This window comes from Microcebus murinus, chromosome 9 (genome assembly GCF_040939455.1).
Source record: "Microcebus murinus isolate Inina chromosome 9, M.murinus_Inina_mat1.0, whole genome shotgun sequence".
Taxonomy (NCBI): Eukaryota; Metazoa; Chordata; class Mammalia; order Primates; family Cheirogaleidae; genus Microcebus; species Microcebus murinus.
Genome location: NC_134112.1, coordinates 33,901,113 through 33,920,797, shown reverse-complemented (window position 1 = coordinate 33,920,797; position 19,685 = coordinate 33,901,113). Strand labels below are relative to the sequence as shown.

At 35.5% G+C, this 19,685-nt stretch overlaps 2 protein-coding genes across 2 annotated transcripts; both read right to left on the bottom strand.

Annotated features, from left to right (window-relative positions):
* Positions 1 to 321: 321 nt before the first annotated feature.
* On the bottom strand, positions 322 to 1,177 carry LOC105880181 (small ribosomal subunit protein eS4, X isoform-like). The gene has a single exon (XM_076006175.1). It carries the CDS (start codon positions 1,167 to 1,169, stop codon positions 363 to 365), a length of 807 nt encoding a protein of 268 aa, XP_075862290.1. The 5' UTR covers positions 1,170 to 1,177; the 3' UTR covers positions 322 to 362.
* Positions 1,178 to 5,143: 3,966 nt separating this feature from the next.
* On the bottom strand, positions 5,144 to 19,476 carry AGR3 (anterior gradient 3, protein disulphide isomerase family member). Its single transcript, XM_012781021.2, has 8 exons — positions 19,410 to 19,476; positions 16,659 to 16,794; positions 11,831 to 11,894; positions 7,835 to 7,887; positions 7,244 to 7,320; positions 6,943 to 7,006; positions 6,430 to 6,513; positions 5,144 to 5,377 (listed from the first exon to the last, which is right to left on the bottom strand). Exons 2-8 carry the CDS (start codon positions 16,762 to 16,764, stop codon positions 5,328 to 5,330), a joined length of 498 nt encoding a protein of 165 aa, XP_012636475.1. The 5' UTR covers positions 16,765 to 16,794; positions 19,410 to 19,476; the 3' UTR covers positions 5,144 to 5,327.
* Between the last annotated feature and the right edge of the window lie 209 nt (positions 19,477 to 19,685).

Here is a 19,685-nt window from a genome sequence, read left to right as displayed (position 1 = left end):
TTGATATTTTTAGTTAGTAAAGCAAACATATATTGAAGCCTTTCTATGCTCCTGTCACTGTGCTGTCATCTTTACATGGATTATTTCATTAATACCTCACTATCAAAGTGACATACTGTATCCCCATTATACTTAAGAGTTGAATGTGGACTGAAGATGTTCCATAACTTGGTAAAAAGGTCACACAGCCACTGAGTGAAGCCAGGACTCAAACCTAAGAAGTTTGGCTCCTGAGTCCCTATACTTAGCCACCAACCACCATACTATTTAGGGTAGGGGTCCTCAAACTTTTTTTTTCACACTGTAATATCTTTAAGTACAAATAACTTTTTAACATGTTATTATGTTACATGGAGACCATTTCATCCACTGCTCTGTTTGGCTGCCAGTCTCTTATCCCTCTCTTCAGCAATGGTGAGGCGGATACCTTTTCCTCGAGGAAGAGAAATCCATGGTTTGTTGCCTTTGCCAATAACGAAAATGTTGGAGAGGCGAGTGGCAAAGCTGTTGCCATTGGCATCTTCCACGCGAACCATGCCAAAAGACCCGGGATGTCTTTCTCTGTTGGTGATCACACCAATTCTTCCCAGGTTAGCGCCTCCAGTCCCCATACACAGGTTACCAGTGTCAAACTTGATGAAATCAGTAATCTTGCCAGTCTCCAAATCAATCTGAATGGTGTCATTCACTTTGATGAGTGGATCAGGATAGCGGATGGTGCGAGCATCATGAGTCACCAGATGAGGGATTCCTTTGGTGCCCACAAAGATTTTTCTCACTTTGCACAACTTGTACTTGGCCTCCTCAGGTGTGATAAGATGAACAGCAAAGCGACCCTTGGTGTCATAAATCAGACGGAAATTCTCTCCAGTCTTGTCAATGCTGATGACATCCATAAATCCAGCAGGGTAGGTTGTATCAGTTCGGACCTTGCCATCAATTTTGATGAAACGCTGCATGAAGATCTTCTTCACTTCATCTCCTGTCAGGGCATACTTAAGCCTGTTTCTTAGGAAAATGATGAGTGGGAGACACTCTCTCAGCTTGTGGGGACTGGTGAATGGACGAGGAGCAAACACACGGGTCAGCTTATCCAGCATCCAATGCTTTGGAGCTGCTACACGCTTCAGATGCTTCTTGGGACCGCGGGCCATGGCTGCGCTAAGCATGGAAAGAGGGGTCCTCAAACTTTTTAAACGGGGCCAGTTCACTGTCCCTCAGACTGTTGGAGGGCCAGACTATAGTTTTAAAAAAAACTGTGAACAAATCCCTATGCACACTGCACATATCTTATTTTGAAGTAAAAAAACAAATGGGCAAAAACACCCACATGTGGCCCACAGGCTGTAGTTTGAGGATGCCTAATTTAGGGTATAAAGTATGAAATACCCAATTTTCTTAAGTACTAAGTTTGATAGTTGATTATCTCCGACATGTCATGTTGACACTTCTTGTTTTATTTTTTTTGTGAAGGTATAGCCTCAGTCTTGCAAATGAATGTTTTGACTTGTGATTATCTTTCAATTTTTTTGAGAAATTTTTGTGAAACCATCGATAAGTAAAAAATTTGTATTATTTTCAGAGTTTCTTTTTTATTTCTTTTTTAAAATAGAAATGGGGTCTCACTCTTGTTCAGGCCAGTCTTGAATTCCTGAGCTCTCAGGCAGTCCTCCCGCCTCAGTCTCCCAGAGTGGTTGGATGGCATGAGCCATGCCAGGCCTTGTGTTATTTTTGAATATGAGTTTTGTCCTGGAACCAATGCAGCACAGACAGCTCAAAATATCAATGAAATGTTTGGGGAGGGTATGGATAATGAAAGCACAGTATGTCAATGGTTTGAGAAGTTCCATTCTGGTGATTTTAATCTTGAAAATGAGCCGAGACCGGAGACCAAGGTGGATAATAATAGCTAAAATGTGTAGTGAAAGCGAATCTATCTCTACCTACGCATGAATTAGCAGCAAGGTTTGATGTTACTATTTCAACAATAGTGGACCATTTCAAACAAACTGGCAAGGTAAAGAAGCTGGATAGATGGGTTTTGCATGAATTAAATGAGCATCAGAAGGGAAATTGTCTAGAAGCTGGCCTTTCTTTGCTGTCACAACATAAAGGTGAACCATTTCTATACCATGTTGTTATGTGTGATGAAAAATGGAATCTTTTTGACATCGCAAGTGCCTGGCACAATGGTTAGATAAAGATGAAGCGCTGAAACACAGTCCAAAACTGAATATTCATCAAAAAAAGCTAATGATGTCTGTTCAGTGGTCCAGCACTAATATTATCAACTATATCTTCATGAAACCTGGTCATCAATCCATTACAGCGGATGTCTACTGCAACCAGCTGGACAAAATAATGAGGATGCTTGTGATTAAGTAGACGAGATTGGTCAATAGGGACAGGCCAATCCTCTTACAAGGCAATGCTCGACCACATGTTGCGCAAACAATGCTGTTCAAACTACAGAAGCTAGATTGTGAAATTCTCTGTCATCTACCATCTTCACCAGACCTTGCATTAGCTGACTACCACCTCTTCCAAGCTTTGAACCACTTCTTGCAAGGAAAAATATTGAATTCTCAGCAAGCTGTAGAAAACACCTTTAGAGATTTCACGCCCACTCACTCTCCAGGCTTCTTTGCTGCTGGCATAAACAAGCTACCATTAAGATGGCAAAACTGTGTCGATCATTTAGGCACGTGCTTTGATGAATTGTACTGTTTTCTTGTTTGTGATATCTACAACTTTTGATTTAAAATTGGACATTTCATATTTAATGACCTAAATAACGTGTAATTGTGCAACATTTCTTTGGAGGATAAAACTAGAACTTGAAGAACTTACTATGAGAAATGATTCTTCCATTCTAATAGAGTTTCTTTTTAAGTGTGTGATGGGAAGTTTTGGTGTTTTCTTACCCATGTTGGGAATTATTCAAATTGGAGATGAGAGAGGAAAGCATCTGTGTTGGTTTGCTGGGGCTGTCTTAACAGAGTACCACCACTGGGTGGCTTAAGTAACAGACATTTATTGTCTTGCAGTTCTGGAAACTAGAGGACTGAAATCAAGGTGTTGCAGTATTGGTTCCTTCTGAGGGCTACAAGGGAGAATTTGTTCCATGTCTGTTGTCCAGCATGTTCTCTGGCCACCTTCAGCATTCCTTGGATTGTGTTGCATGCCCTCAATCTCTATCTTCATGTTCACACGTGTTCTCTCTGTACACATGTCTCTGTGTCCAAATTTCCCCTTTTTATAATGACACCAGTCATATTGGATCAGGGGCCTACGCTACTCCTGGATTACCTCCTCTTAACTAATCACATCTTCAATGCCTTATTTCCAAATAAGGTCACATTCTGAGGTACTGAGGATTAGGACTTCAACCTATGAATTTTGCAGATGACATAATTCAACCTGTAACAGTATCCTATTCTAGAAAATAACTGTAATATACTTCCAGAAATTGCAGTACTCAATACCCAGTAAAAATCCAGTTGCATCCTAGTGGATTCATTCCAGAAAAGATGTTCATAAACTGAATCACTGCAAACACCAGGTGAACCAAGTGTTTAATGGCCTCCTATCATGGGTGCTTTCCACAATCTTGCACCCATCACAAACACAACTTATTTTGTGTGTGTGCGTGAGAGAGAAAGAGAAAGAGTGTGTGTGTGTGTATGTGTGTGTGTGAGTAGGAGAGAGAGAGACAGAGAAAGAGAGAGCAGGGGTTGGTAAGTGAGATTTTTCTGCCTTTTTGTTCCTAAGGCTTTACATTTAGTGAAAAAGATGAGATAATTTCTTATTGCACAAGAAAAAAATTTAGAAAGCAGCAAAAATGCTTATCTTTCTTTACCCAGAAAAGATGTTCATGAATTAGATATATAAGTTACATTTTAATAAGTACTACTTGTAAACTCTTAAGTAAATCTCAGTGAATCTTTATGTGTGTATGTAAATCAGTGTGTTAAAAAAGTAAGTTTGCTTGAAGCTTGGCACACTTTTATTAACTCTAATTTAAAATTATGAAAGACCCTACCAGAAAAACTCTGCATACTTATGTAGTTTAGGGTTAAATCGATGAACAAGAATTTCTTTAGCCTCTGTAATATTATGCCTATTTTCTATTTCATCATATTGACTTCCATAATGATGAAATATATTCTCATATCACTCAGGATTCATAGGTGCTGCATCTTGTGTGAAGCCTGACAGTCCTGCTAGAAGGCTGGGCCATCTCTCCACTGATCCCACACCATCCTATAACATTGTTTAATGTGTTATTCCCCATCAGTGATATATCTTACCACTAGACTGTGAACTCCTCAGGAATAAAATGTGGAAATTAATCAGGTGTCTATATCATAGACATTGCATATCTATCTCATAGAAAAGTACACATTTATATTTCAAAACAATTCCAATTTTCTTAAAGACAATCAAATTTCATAGGTTAGGAAAATGTCTGCCTATCTAAAACTGCCTATCTAACCTTCTGATAATAACTCCCAGCTTATTATGGGATTTCTATTAGCAGGAATTTTTTTGTTGTTATTTAATGGAATAAAAGACATAGTATTGATTGTCTGGAAGCTTCTTGTGAAGAATTGATTTGGTGGTTAAATATTTGATAATTTCAAAATAATCTTTTCCTCATAGTTAACTAGAGAAATTCTTCAATCTTCCTGAAGCACTTACACTTTTCATAAAATTATTAAAAGCTTTGAAATATCTGCCCAATAATTAAGTTAAAGAAAACATGTACTTGAATTTTTAAAATATTTTTAAAATGTTTTTAATTTATTGTAACTAGGTTTTAAATCTCTATTTAAAGGAGGAAAAGAAATAGGTGGTTAACACTGAAATATGCTTCTAAAAGTTCAAATAGGAAGTGGATTAAGATGAGCCACTTGGTTTGGTAACATGAAGATCATTTATGACCTACACTAGCAGGTTGAATACAGTAGAGGGGCAGAATTAAAAGGAGATTAGTTGGTGGGGTGAGTGAGAGGCAAGGAAATAGAAACAACCAGTGTAGACACCTCTTATTTAGGTCCTCCTGTCTCCATAACTCTTGGCTCATTAGAATCTTTCTTTGCTACTGATACAGAAATCAAACTATATGGTCATTCTTGGGTTTTGGCAAAGTTTATTGAAATATCATTTTACCTTCATAAGAATATTACAAACACATTTAAAAATCTAAATAATAATTACTGTTACAAAATACATTTACTTTGCACACATAGTATTTGTCAATGAGTCAGAGGTTTACTTCATGACATTTGATCTCTTAGAAGCAAAGGCCATTTTTCTGTCATCCCTTATAACTCTGATTGAATAAGTCTTAGTGCTTTCTTCATGTTTTCGATCACTGAAATGAGAGTAAATATATTATGTTATTAGTGAATGAAAGTATCAAATGTTATAATCTATTAACTCTAGAACCTGAAATTGGCCCATTTAAATTAATAATAGCTTTGAAAACATGAGAATTCATCTGTGACATTAAAGAACATTGTGCTAAAGATATACATGTAAATTTAGGGCTTAGGCTATTGAAATCTGGTTGATCAACTTTCTTTATGTTTAAACAATTTTATCAGAGGGGTTTTGAAGGAGTACCTATTTTTTTAACTGACCTTTTTTTTTTTTTGAGACGGAGTCTCACTTTATTGACCAGGCTAGAGTGAGTGTGGTGGCATCAGACTAGCTCACAGCAACCTCAAACTCCTGGGCTCAAGCCATCCTTCTGCCTCAACCTCCCAAGTAGCTGGGACTACAGGCATGCGCCACCATGCCTGGCTAAGTTTTTCTATATATATTCATTGGCCAATTAATTTCTTTCTATTTATAGTAGAGACAGGGTCTCGCTGTTGCTCAGGCTGGTTTCCAACTCCTGACCTTGAGCAATCCGCCCGCCTCGGCCTCCCAGAGTGCTAGGATTACAGGCGTGAGCCACTGCGCCCGGCCTTAACTGATCATTTTATATCAGTATGGCTGGATCTAATAGGCACAGTTGTCTTATTAAATATAGTCGATAGTAAATGTTGTAAAAAAATAAATGAAAAGATTTCATTATCATTTGTAGAGATCATATGTAACCTTTGACACCAGGAGAATAGACTGTCTCTCTTAAGTTTGTGTCATTTTAATGTGTACTATATTCTTTTTAGTGGTCTCCAAATTTAGTAATCATAAGAACCTTTAGGCATGCCTGTTAAAATGGAGATTCTGAGGTACCCAGAAATACCAATTTTGGTGGGAGCTAGGAGTTTGCATTTTTAAGCACTACAACCAGTCCCGGTGATTCTAATTTGTAGATGGCACTATTTTTGAAGAAGCACTGATGGTGGGAATCATTGGCCCTTTTAACAGTTAGAGATGAGTTATGATCACTGTTCAAGATAATTTATGAATACTTACATACTGGTAAATCCTGAGGCTCATATGTATACAGTCTGTTAGAGTATCTTCCAGTTATATCAGCTCTGACTGTTAAAGAAGGATCTGCCAAGAAAAAGAAAAACAATTCACTTAAGTATTATTTAACATGTTCTCAAATCATTTTTGCCTCTTACTTAAACCAATATTAAGCAAATTTGTAAGCAAAATTACTTTTCATACATGTGAGTTCATGATGAATTAAACTGAATTCTCCTTTTAGTGTGTCTTAGCTGTCAGTCCAGTTTGAGACACTGTACTGAAAGTATTAATGCATTAGGATATTGATTTAATAGCATAAACTGCTTTTAAAAATATTTAAAATTTAAAATAGATATAATGAATCTTGATTGTAGAAATAACAAAGACTGTTATTTATTGGGTTAGAAATGACCTCCTATTAAAAAGAATAGTACTTGAACTAGCACTTAAAAGCAAGAATGCTAAGATTTCCACTAATTTTTAAAATCTGATGAAATGAGATTACACACATACCCACAAACATGATTCTAGGCACGTATTGTCCATCAGGTGATAAATTCTTATCGGTAGTCTCATGCTAGCAGGAGAGGGGGAAAAAATGAATGTTATTGGATTGGATTATTTTTGATAGTTAATTTCAAAAATATTTTATATGAACTAGACTTTTAGTAAATTATATATTTTGGCCTTTTATAATTCTATATAACTTTCTATATCGACATATCAATAACAGCTCTTATGTTTTAAAAATAGAAAAAAGATTAAAATATTTCATTAATTTATGATATTAAGAAACCATTGTGAGTTCATATACCATGAGATTCAGCATAATGAAATTGTTCTGAGCCAGTTCTTGTATTTCTTCATCTTGGGCAAATACTTTTTTTAGTGCTGTGGGGGGGAAAATGCCAGTTAGTTTCAATATAACATAGCAAAATCTACTGTCTTTCATTTGTTTGCATCTATAACTTGGGTATAAATAGTTCATTGGTCTATTGCTACTTTGTCCCTCGTTGGGAAGGAACGAGGGTGCGCTGTCCATGGAGACATCCAGGGATAATCATATCAGTGAAGACACCAGTTTTATAATTTCATGTAACTCATTGGCTTATTGGTTAAAACAACTTCTTTAAGCAATTTTTCCCACTCACCTCCTTTATCTTTTTGTGGGAAGAACAGGGATGTCAAATTCCAAATAACACATAATAAAAATATATTCAATAGATCATTAACAATCATTATAGTCTTTAAGCACTTTAGTAAAATGATGGTACTCTGGCAGTTGTCCTTTTTTTAAATGGGATTTTTTTTTTTTTTTTTTTTTTTACTATTCTTGCTATTCTTAATAGGTCACTTTTTCTACTTCATACTGGAAACATAATAAAATCTCAGGAGCTAAAATTACCTTGGCAGTATTGACAATCCTCCAAGTGATGAATAACCATCAATGGCTTGTTACTAAACAAAAAGCATAGAATTAAGTCAACTGATTAACTTTGAGTCAAAACATACAGTGGAATTAGACTTAAATCCTAAATGACACCGAAACATATATAGATAGAAAACTCTCACTTAGGTTGTTCATACATTGTAGGTTGGCACAAGAATGAAAGGATGTGAAAATAGTCAAACAATAGCTTTTTTGTAAAAACTTTCTAAAAAACTAAATGAAAAATTTATATGAACCCAAATATACCACTAAGGGAAAAAAATTACAAGCCAATGAGAAGACATATTGTGTTCTTGAATAGAAAGACTTAACCATCATAAAATGTAATTTCTCTCTATACTTACACAATTTTAAGATAATCACAGTAAATGGCTATAAAAAATTTTAAAGATAATTCTAAAATTGAAATGAAAAAATATACATGGATAGTTAGGAACATTCTGAAAAGAAATCATTGGAGATTAGGGTTTAATTAGTATTAAACACTTTACAAAGATATATAAAGCAGTTATGCTATATAAAGCAGTTATACAGTATATGAATAGAATAGAATGGAAAGTATAGAAGTAAAACCTTTCAATGTAAATAGATTAGAATCTCCAATTAAAAGACATAGAGCCACTCAATGGATTAAAAAATATGTCCCTTCCCTCTCCCTAAAAACCCACAAGGTCCAACTATATGTTGCCTACAAGAAATTTGCTTCACTTTCAAGGACACATGTAGATGGAAATTGAAAGGAGAATAAGGGTAGCTATATTTCTATCAGATAAAATAGACTTTAAGCCAAAACCTGGAAAAGGAGACAAAGAAGGCCAGTATATAATAACAAAGAGATCAATTTACCAAAAAAATACAACTATAAATATATAGGCACTCAATTTCATAGCAACTGAATACATTAAGCAAACTTTAATAGAACTGAAAAGAGCAATCAATTGCAATACAACAATAGTAGGGGATTTCAATAGCCCACTTTCTTTTTCTTTTCTCCTTTTTTTTTTTTTTTTTGAGACAGGATCTCACTCTGCTGCCTGGGATAGAGTGCAGTGGTATGATCATAGCTCACTACAACCTCAAACTCCTGAGCTTAAGTGATCCTCCAGCTTCAGCCTCCCAAGTAACTGGGACTACAGGCATGCATCATCATGCCTGGATAATTTTTCTATTTTTTGTAGAGATAAGGTCTCACTCTTGCTCAGGCTGGTCTTGAACTGCTGACCTCAAGCATTTCCTTTGCCTTGGCCTCACAGAGTGCTAGGATTACGGGCATGAGTCACTAACATTGGCCATGAACTACATTTTAGAACAAATGAGCCTAACAGATATATATGAAGCATTCTAATAGCAACAAAAGATATATTCTTCTCAGGAGCACAGTAAACATTCTCCAGAATAGATCACGTCAGGCCACAAAATGTCTGAAAAATTTAAGAAGACTGAAATCATGTCAAGTATCATTTCTGATCACAATAAAATGAAACTAGAAATCAATAATACAAAATTTGGAAAATTTACAAATATGTAGAAATTAACACACTTCTAATCAACTAATAGATTAAAGGAGATATTAAAGATAAATATAAAAATATCTTGAGACAAATGAAAATACAACAGATTTATGGGATACAGCAAAAACAGTTCTAAGGGGAAAGTTTATAGTAATAAATGCCTACATCAAAAAAGAAACATGATCCTACTTAATGCTGAGCATGACAGAGCTAGAAAAAGAACAAACTACCCTAAAGTTAGTAGAAGAAAGGATATAATAAAAAGAGCAGAAGAGAAATTAATAAAAGAAAGGCTAGAAAAGATTAACAAAACTAAAATGAGTTTTTTTTAAAAAATAAAATTAACTAAACTTTACCTAGATTAGCTAAGAAAAAAGACAAGACTCAATAAATCAGAAATGAAAGAGAAAACATTATAACTGATACCACACAAATACAAAAAATCATAAGCGAATGCTATGAACTATTATATGCCAAAAGTTAGATAATCTAGAAGAAATGGATAAATTCCTAGACATATACAATACACTAAGACTGAATCACAGAGAAATACAAAATTTGAACAAAACAATAATGAGTAATGAGACTGAATCAGTAATAAAAAGTCTCTAATCAAAGAAAAGCTCAGGACCTGATGGCTTCACTGCTGAATTCTACCAACTACTTAAAGAGAACTAATATCAATCTTTCTCACACTCTTCTGAAAATTGAAGAAGAGAGAATACTTTCAAACTCATTTTATGAGGCCAGTATTATGCTGTTACCAAAGCCAGACAAAGATACATCAAGAAAAGAAAATTATAGACCAATATTCCTGATGAAAATAGACGTAAAAATTCTCAACAAATTGTTAGTAAATTAAATTTAACAGCACATTAAAAAGATCATTCACCGTAATTAAATGGGATTTATCCTGGAGATGCAAGGATGGTTCAACATACACAAATCAATAAATGAGATACACCACATTAACAGAATAAAAGACAAAATCCATATGACCACCTCAATAGATGCAGAAAAGGCATTTGACAAAATTTAACATTAATTCATGATAAAAACCCCAACAAATTAGATATAGAAGGAATGTACCTCAACACAATAAAGGCCATATATGATAACCACATAGCTACCAAGATGTTCAACACTGAGAAATTGAAAATTTTTCCTCTAAAATCAGAAAGATGACAAGGGTGGCTGTTCACAATAGCCAAACTATGGAATCAACGTAAATGTTGATGAATGGAGCAAGAATATGTGGTACAATGCACACAATGGAATACTATTCAGCCATAAAAAACAATGAAGTCCTGTCATTCACAGCAATATGGATGAGGCTGAAGGACATGTCAAGTGTAATAAGTCAGACACAGAAAGATCAATACCTCATGTTTTCACTTATGTGGTAGCTAAAAAAAAAAAAAATTTGAGTTTATAGAAGCAGAGAGTAGTACAATGGTTATTAGAGGCTGGGAAGAGTGGAATGAAGGAAGGAGAAAGAGAGGTTGCAACTAGATAGGAAAAATAAGTTCTAATGTAGCACCGTGGGTGAATATTGTTAACAATAACTTATCGTATATTTTTAAAAAGCTAGAAGAGAGGATTTCAAATGTTCCTATCACAAAGAAATGATACATATTCGAGGTGATGAATATGTTAATTACCCTGATTTGATCATTACACATTGTCCAAGTGAAATCTGATCAGGTGTGCCAAACTTAGCCTCCCCTTGCTTTTGGTTGCTTGCTTTTTGTTGTTGTTATGACTTCTTATTTTTCCCCATTAAACTGAAGGCCCCGGGAGCGGAAGACTGTGCTGCTGAATGCTGAAATTTAACCTTCATTAGCCACCTTATAGATAATATTTATAAGTCGCTAAGGTAACAGTCATGTCAGTTGTTTTTCAGGAAGTTGAGGCAGCCCTTGTCCAGTTCAAACTGGTTGAGACCACTGGCCCTTCAAATGGGCTTGTATAAATGCCTGAGAGATGGCTTTTTGACGTCTGAGGGTCAAAACTCTACCCTGAGATCATATTAATGCTACCATTGTCTGTACATATGTCTTATGAAATGCCATGAAGCCTGACTCTGCTTGTGCAGAACAAACCTATTACTTCATTTTTCCCCACTGCCAATCACCTTCCACCATGCCTTAGACCATCGCACTTCCCTAACCTGCAAATATCTCTAAGCCTTATCTTTGGGGAGGTGGATTTGAGAATTGTTCTCTCCTTTCTTCACTTTATGGCCCTGCAAATAATTTTTTTCTTTTTTGCAAAATCCTTGTCACAGTGATTGATTTCCTGGGTGTAGGCAGAACAGACCTGGCCCTGGCCGATAACATTGTATATATGTATTGACATACCACTCTGTATCCCATAAATATGTACAACTATTATGTGTCAACTAAAAATAAGGGAAAAAATTAGCTGAGAGGCATTTTACCTTTTTTGAGCATGAAAAAGACCTTCTTCGTAAGTTTGAACCCAAGTGATGTCATCTCCCCATCCTAAAACAAAAGAGAAAAATCAGTGCATGAACCCAGGACTACAGAAGAGCTCAGAAATGGGTATTGAATAAGCAGATATCTACCTCCAGATATTTAACTAAGCCACCAAGCTGTTGGCTGACATATGGTACAGAGGATATGCAATTTTAACTAGACGTGATGAGGTTGTGTCCTTTCAGATTATAGTACTGAGGTTACAGGACTATGTTTCAAACCTGAAGGCCCCTGGCCTTGAACCGGTAAATGATTAATAAATACTGTTATGATTAGAGGTGATTGAAAGGCTGTCTCTAGACAATGCAAAAGCTTTGGGTTTCAGAATGTTCAGAAATTAATAGTTAATCTTTGCATACTTTCTACAACTATTAGAAACACTTTGGACTGTACTCCAGAATGCCTTTGTATCTAGAGTCCTAAGAGATGCTGACATTTTCTAAGTCAGTATATTTGTGAAAAAAAGGGAATTACAAATTTTGCTTTGAGTTCTGACAGGGACAAAATTCTGGTGTGGGAATTTCATGGTTGAGAGACACAGTAAAACACTTGTGATTTGGAAGCATCCAGAAGAGTGAAAGAGAGCAAAACAGAAAGCAATGAATAAAGAGAGAACCCTTCAGCCTTCAAGAGGTGGTATGAGTAGGTTGGAAATGTGTATTAGACATTAAAGAACAAGATCACCAGGAAGAATGCACAAAACATCCAGAAATACTACAGAGTATTTTCAGGGAATGTCTCAGTTTATGGATGAGAAAACATTAAATTAATGTGAACATTTTAATAGAAATATTTGGAGGCTAGTTTGGATTTAGATTTTCTTGTATGTTTTGAATGTTGTCAGACTGTAGTTTTTGGCTTTGATATTATGTATAAATAATATCAAGGAATTATGAAACAGAATCCTGAAGCAAGATATATGTGATTTTTGCTTATTTTTTTGGGGGGGTAGCAACTTTATAGAAATATAATTCCTATACCAATACAACTCACCCATTGAAAGTGGACATGTTTTTTAGTATCACAGAGTTGTGCAACTGTCACCACAATCAATTTTAGAATATTTTCATAACCTCAAAAAGTATCACCTCTTGCCCAGTCCCTCTATCTTCCCAAGTCCTAAGAAACCCCTAATCTACTTTCTGTCTCTACAGATTTGCTTATTACAGACATTTCATATAAATAGAATCATATATGGTCTTTTGTAACTAAATTCTTAGCATCACGTTTTCAAGGTTCATTCATGTTGTGGCATGTATTAATATTTAATTACTTTTTTAGGGTTGAATATTATTCCATTGTATGGACATACTACATTTTATTCATTATTGGTTGATGGACATTGAATTATTTTTACTTTTTGGCTTTATGCTGCTATGAACATATCTGTACAAGTTTTTGAGTGGGTATATTTTCATTTCTCTTGGGTAGATACCTAAAAGTGAAATTGCTGAGTCAAATGGTAACTCTGTATTTAACTTTTTAAGGAACTACCAGATTGTTTTCTAAAGTGGCTGAATCATTTTACATTCTCATCATCAGTGTTGTGGGATTGTTTTTGTCTGATTTAAAATCTTAACATTGGAAGACATCTTCTGTTAGTTTAATGCTCCACCTTAGCAAGAACTCTTCCTTTCTGTAATAATCCTAAAAGATTCTTTTTCCAGCTTTGCTTGAACATATGCAGTATCTTCATACCACATATTTGCATTACATAAAAGTTATTCTAGAAACAGCAAGTGAGAATAGGCCTCTGCTTAATTTTCTCTTTTCTGTTGCAAATGTCATTCAATCCTGGAGCTTTAGCAACCGGAAAAATTTCTAATCTCTGCTCCTATTCAGCTTAGTTCCCTAAACATTAAAGGAATATTTGCTATATGCCTTACTCTACTTACTACTAAGCAGTAGGAATACAAAGGTAAAACAATATAATCCCTACTCTTAAAAAAATCATTCATAGCCCTGTAGGGGAACCATATTACAATATAATTATTTTTATACACTCTGATTATACACATAATCATAATAGTACAGAGCTGATACAGTTTAAACTCTCTTCATGTCCTCTATTCATTACTATAATTCTATCACTATCTCTGGTCATGCTTTCCTGTCTTCTGAAATTTCATTTATTCATCTAAAATGTATGGTTTTTGTTTTGTTTTGTTTTGTTTTTGAGATAGAGTCTAGCTGTGTTGCCTGGGCTAGAGTGCTGTGCTGTCAGCCTAGCTCACAGCAACCTCAAACTCCTGGGCTCAAGCGATCCTTCTGCCTCAGCCTCCCGAGTAGCTGGGACTATAGGCATGAGCCACCATGCCTGGCTAATTTTTTACATATATATTTAGTTGGCCAATTAATTTGTTTCTATTTTTAATAGAGATGTGGTCTCACTCTTGCTCAGGCTGGTCTCGAACTTCTGACCTTGAGTGATCCACCCACCTCGGCCTCCCAAGGATTACAGGCAGGAGCCACCGCACCCCAACCTAAAATGCATGTTTTGAGTATCTACTATATGCTAGGCACTGGACTGGGTACTGGGCAGTTCTTTTCATTCAGAGAAAGTTAGGATTTTTTTGGATCACTGTATGTATGTGTGTATGTGTGTATATTTTCTTGAACCATACATTACCTTTTTTTTTTTTTTTGAGACAGAGTCTCGCTTTGTTGCCCAGGCTAGAGTGAGTGCCGTGGCATCAGCCTAGCTCACAGCAACCTCAAACTCCTGGGCTCAGGCAATCCTCCTGCTTCAGCCTCCCGAGTAGCTGGGACTACAGGCATGCGCCACCATGCCCGGCTAATTTTTTCTGTATATATTAGTTGGCCAAGTAATTTCTTTCTATTTATAGTAGAGACGGGGTCTCGCTGTTGCTCAGGCTGGTTTCGAACTCCTGACCTCAAACAATCCGCCCGCCTCGGCCTCCCAGAGTGCTAGGATTACAGGCGCATATATTACCTTTTTTCAATTAATCTTCCCTTTTCTTTTCACCCTTTCTACTTAACTGTGTGGTGCTGTCCTCTGCTCTAAGGGACTTCATATGCCATTCTGCACACTGCACCTAAACTCCTGCCTTTCACCCCTACCTTTGACCCTCGTTCATTCGGAGCTTCATTCTCTCGCAGTTGTTTCCTGCATAGCAATAGATGGTAAAAGGCTTGACCAAATATAAACCAATTCTCAACGATGGGGTTCTCAGCTATTTTCAATAACCTTTCCTATTAAAATAGTTCCTTGTTAATTAAAATTTCAGGCCCATTAAGTTGTTCAAAATATGCCATACATATTAAATATATTTTTCAAAAAATTCACCAAAAGTTTTAAGTAGACATTTAAAAGTGACACACATGGGAGGCCATGTGGGCGGATCGCTCAAGGTCAGGAGTTTGAAACCAGCCTGAGCAAGAATGAGACCCCGTCTTTACTATAACTAGAAAGAAATTAATTGGCCCACTAAAAATATATAGAAAAAATTATCTGGGAATGGTGGCGCATGCCTGTAGTCCCAGCTACTCAGGAGGCTGAGGCAGAAGGATTGCTTGAGCCCAGGAGTTTGAGGTTGCTGTGAGCTAGGCTGATGCCAGGGCACTCTAGCCCAAACATAGTGTGAGACTCTATCTCTAAATAAATAAATAAATAAAAGTGCCACACAGAATGTTGATGCCTTGTGGTATACTTATAGCAATGCTGCTCAATTCAATCCTGGGAAGTCTTTAAGGGCAATGATTAGTTTAGTCTTTGGTACTTTAAGGCTACTCAGTTCATTGTTTTATAACTATTATGCATATATAGGGAGATATATAATATATTTAGGAAAATATTTATCCCTTTTATTTCTTCCGTAAAAACTTACTTTCTAGATATATAGTTTGTGTTGATTGTTGAACTGAAGTAGAATTAATGAACTTAGGCGAACATTGATGGGCACTTGGCTGGCACTCAATACAACTGTCAAGAAATAAATGAACTTGGGAAGCAAGTCAGTGTTTTCAAACTTTGAACGATACTGTGACTGGTCTCTGTTTGCTCCATTCACATTACAATTATGAGTAGTGGTCAAGCGCTTTGTGGTTATACTGCTAGTTTTGAATAACCATGTGCGGACAAGAGATTCTGTTCCTATTTCTGTTACTTGAGAATCTTTTTCTTTATAAAATGTTTATATACAGATGAAGATATATTTGTTTCATAGGCCAAAGTAAAACAATAAGTACAAAAATAGAAATGTTTTCTAAACATACTGCCAATGACAGTTCTAGATTATGATGTCTAAAACCACTGCATCTGTCTTCCAAAATCAATGTGGCAAACACTTGGTTAGCCAAAATTCCCAGGGGTTGGGATATAGTATAATTTTCTGGGTAGCCTTGTTTAAAATCATTCCAAACTATGTTCTTGCCTTTTACTAAATAGAAGACTGGGAATTTGAGCAAATCTTGAGTAATCCTAAATTGCTTTTAGGACACTAATATGACACAGAAATCAATCATTATTTTCCAGGCCTCTAATTATGAAATTTATAGACAGCAAACCAATTCTCCACTTATTTTTGTGAAAGATGCAGCAAACTGTTGTTATTGTTTGGCAATGGGTTTGATTCACTTTCTTAAAATCAACTGATCCCTTCTTTTTTTTAAAAAAAAACCTATTTTGAAGTCATACACCATGAAAATCTTCCAGCTGAGTTTGCTTTATAACTGGACTCTGAGTGAAAATACTAGGTATTTTAAAAAACAAACCGAATGAGTTTAGAAAATAAAGTGAGATTGCAGCACCTCTTGAGAGTGTCTGAGGAGGTCTCTTTTCCTTTTTGATTGCAATGGCAAGGTTGGGAGAAACTGTGACGAGTAAGAGGCAGAGATCCAAAGTCGAATGTAGCATCACGTCTTCTGGAGAATCTCTCAGAAGAAGCTGGATGACAGAAAATAATTCTTAGAGTCTAATGGGTTGTTTCAGGCTGTCGTTACAAGACATTGGCTAAGAGCTGCACCAAACTTGCGGTGACATATTGCTCTGGTTCTTTGATTTGACATGGTATAACCACCTAGAACTTCCATTCACATTTTACTTTAAATGGTCAGTTGGCAAAACGTCACATTCTGGGCATCTTGAGCATAGTGCGATGTAGTTGAAAGAGAGCTGAATCAGGGTACACAAAGCCTGCTTCTGAACTACACTGCAGTGCTCACAGCACCATGATGAAACTCAAATAACATCATGTTTCTGAATGGCCTCTAAAGTGCAATACAAAGGTGACTTTTAGCATACAGAGATATTCTTTGCCTTTTGATTCTTCTGGACCTAATGGGTTAAAACAATGTCTTAACTCTGATAAGATTGGGCTTGAACAAATATCGCTTAAAATAGAAATCAGAGGAAAAATAGAATACAGAGGATTCTTGTCCTTCGATTTCTCTATAGTCACTTACCTTTCACATCCTTTCAAGTTACTTAGCCTTTTGCCCTTCAGTTGATAATATAGCTATTTTTAAAAATCAAATATTGTCACATTGCTATAAATTAAACATGCTTATAAACAAGAGTAGCCTTGTTATGATTACATTCTCTCTTGTTAGCTAGAATTCATGTTGATTCTAAATTTAATATTGCTGTCCTTTATACTTTACATGTTAAGATGTAAACAAAAAGTACAGAGTAGGGCCTGGTCTGGTTTTAAACCACTTTGTAAATATATTGGCTTGGAGTGTTTAATGTTTGTGAGATGTTTTTATTATAGCATTCTTGGCATATAAAACCCATTTGAAAATGGTTGACACATGTAGTTTTGAAATTTCACCTCAAAATATGAAACAAATGTACAGATATCCTTCACATTTATTTAAAATTTCTTTAAAACATTTTTCCTGTTGATTTGCATTATGTAGTAGTGAATTTCTCACCAAAATAGTGAAATTCATTAGCCAAAATGACTAGTGAATGACTGACTATATAGTGATTCTATTCAAATGTGGAAGTTGCTGGATTTAACTACACTAGGCATTGTGAGAAATGAAAAGATTAAACACAATGTTTTGGTATTGGTAAAACATTGGCGATTGTGATAATTGTAATAGTCTAGTTATGTAAAATGGCAACTGTAGTCATGGAGAGAGAACAATTTGGTGGTGGTGAAGTTTATAGATTCCAGTTTTCTCCAGACATTTCTTGATTCTTCCCATTCTAGTATTTTTCCCTTCCCAGGTGTATATCTCTTCTGTCCCTTCTCTGAATTGAAAATGGTTGAAATTATTTCCCTCTGTAATCTGCAAAAGACCCATTTGTTACCTTCTTCGTATTCAGGCTTGTTAAATAATAACCATGGTTCCTGATAAGGATCTCAATTGAAGTTTCCGTAACTTACTAAACCATAAAACATTTCAGAATATCCTCTTGTACCTAAAACACTGCAACAAAGAAAGGGCGGGTTTTAGGCAGGTGGGAGGTTGCAGTAGAGAAACTGAAGCAGCCATTTAGAATAGGTTCTTAAACTGGATCCCATGGGCTTCTAAAAGGTCTACGGGTGAGCTACAGAAGGCTCAAAAACATCCTGAAATCGTGTATAAAATTGTATGTGCCTTTGTTCATTTGTCTTGGGAAGGGGGTCTAAAATTACATTAAGATTCTTCCAGGGATCTTGGATGTAAAGAAGAGTTAAGAAAAGTCAATCTGGAGGAAGCATTATAAAGGTTTTTCTACGATAGGGACAGAGATAGGCAGGTGGAATCTACTTTAAAAAAAGAAAGAGGAAGTATAATTTCATCATTTTTGCTATTTTAAAGCTACCAAGTTTAGAGCTGAGTGGGAACCAAATCATTTTTCAAATTTCAAGTATTTATGGACTATTGTCAAATACTTTCTACTTAAAAAAATTAAAATCTTGGTTTTCTGTTTTACATTATTTGATAAATTATAGACATTGAATATATTCTATGACAAAGCAATACAACTTGTACATTTTTTTTGAATAAACAATACTTTCCTTGGTAAAATAGAATGTAAATTGCTGAGGGTCCTTTAGTACCCATTACAAGGTTAAATTGGAAAAGCACAGGTGAATATGACATAGTTATATCCCTACAGCAGTTTATGGTGCACTTGGGAGGCACATAAACAAATTACTAGGTTTGATAAACACTGGCCAGTTAGCATTTTCTGACACTAATATTTTACCTTTCAAAAGTAATTAAACACAACTAATTTACTTAGATATTATGTTAAAAGTTTCTATATTTTAAAATGTAACAAAATTTAAAATACTACAAGGAAAAATCATTGTTACTTGTAGAATAATTTTTAAAGAGTCACTTTTGGTCAATGCCAATTGATTCTAATATCACTACTATCAAAGAGAATAAAACTATGAAACCAGCAAAGGAAATCCTGTTCAGTAAAAGAAGAAAAATACAATTTCATTTCACTTTCCCCACTTTTTACTGAAAGTTTTAGTTTTAAACAGAGAAATTGATCATTTAAATATGGCAGTGCTTTACCACTGATTAAATAATCTGGAAACTTTGCTTGCTTACCTGAACTGGCCAGTGAACTTGTTGGAAGTGTACTCTGGATGTTTCTGGTTGAAAATGGGTGTGGATTTATAGACACAAACACACCTGACCTACAACCCCGCCTGCATAGAAACAAGAGCATAGTAACCTGCAAATTTACAAAAACAGGCTTGTCTGAAAAACTCTGTACTTCTTTCCAGTTCTCATGCTTGTCACACTAAAAAAGCTCTTCTTTCTTTCTCTAAATTAAGATTGAGTGTCCTGATAAAATGAGGCCAAATACCATCTCTGGGCTTT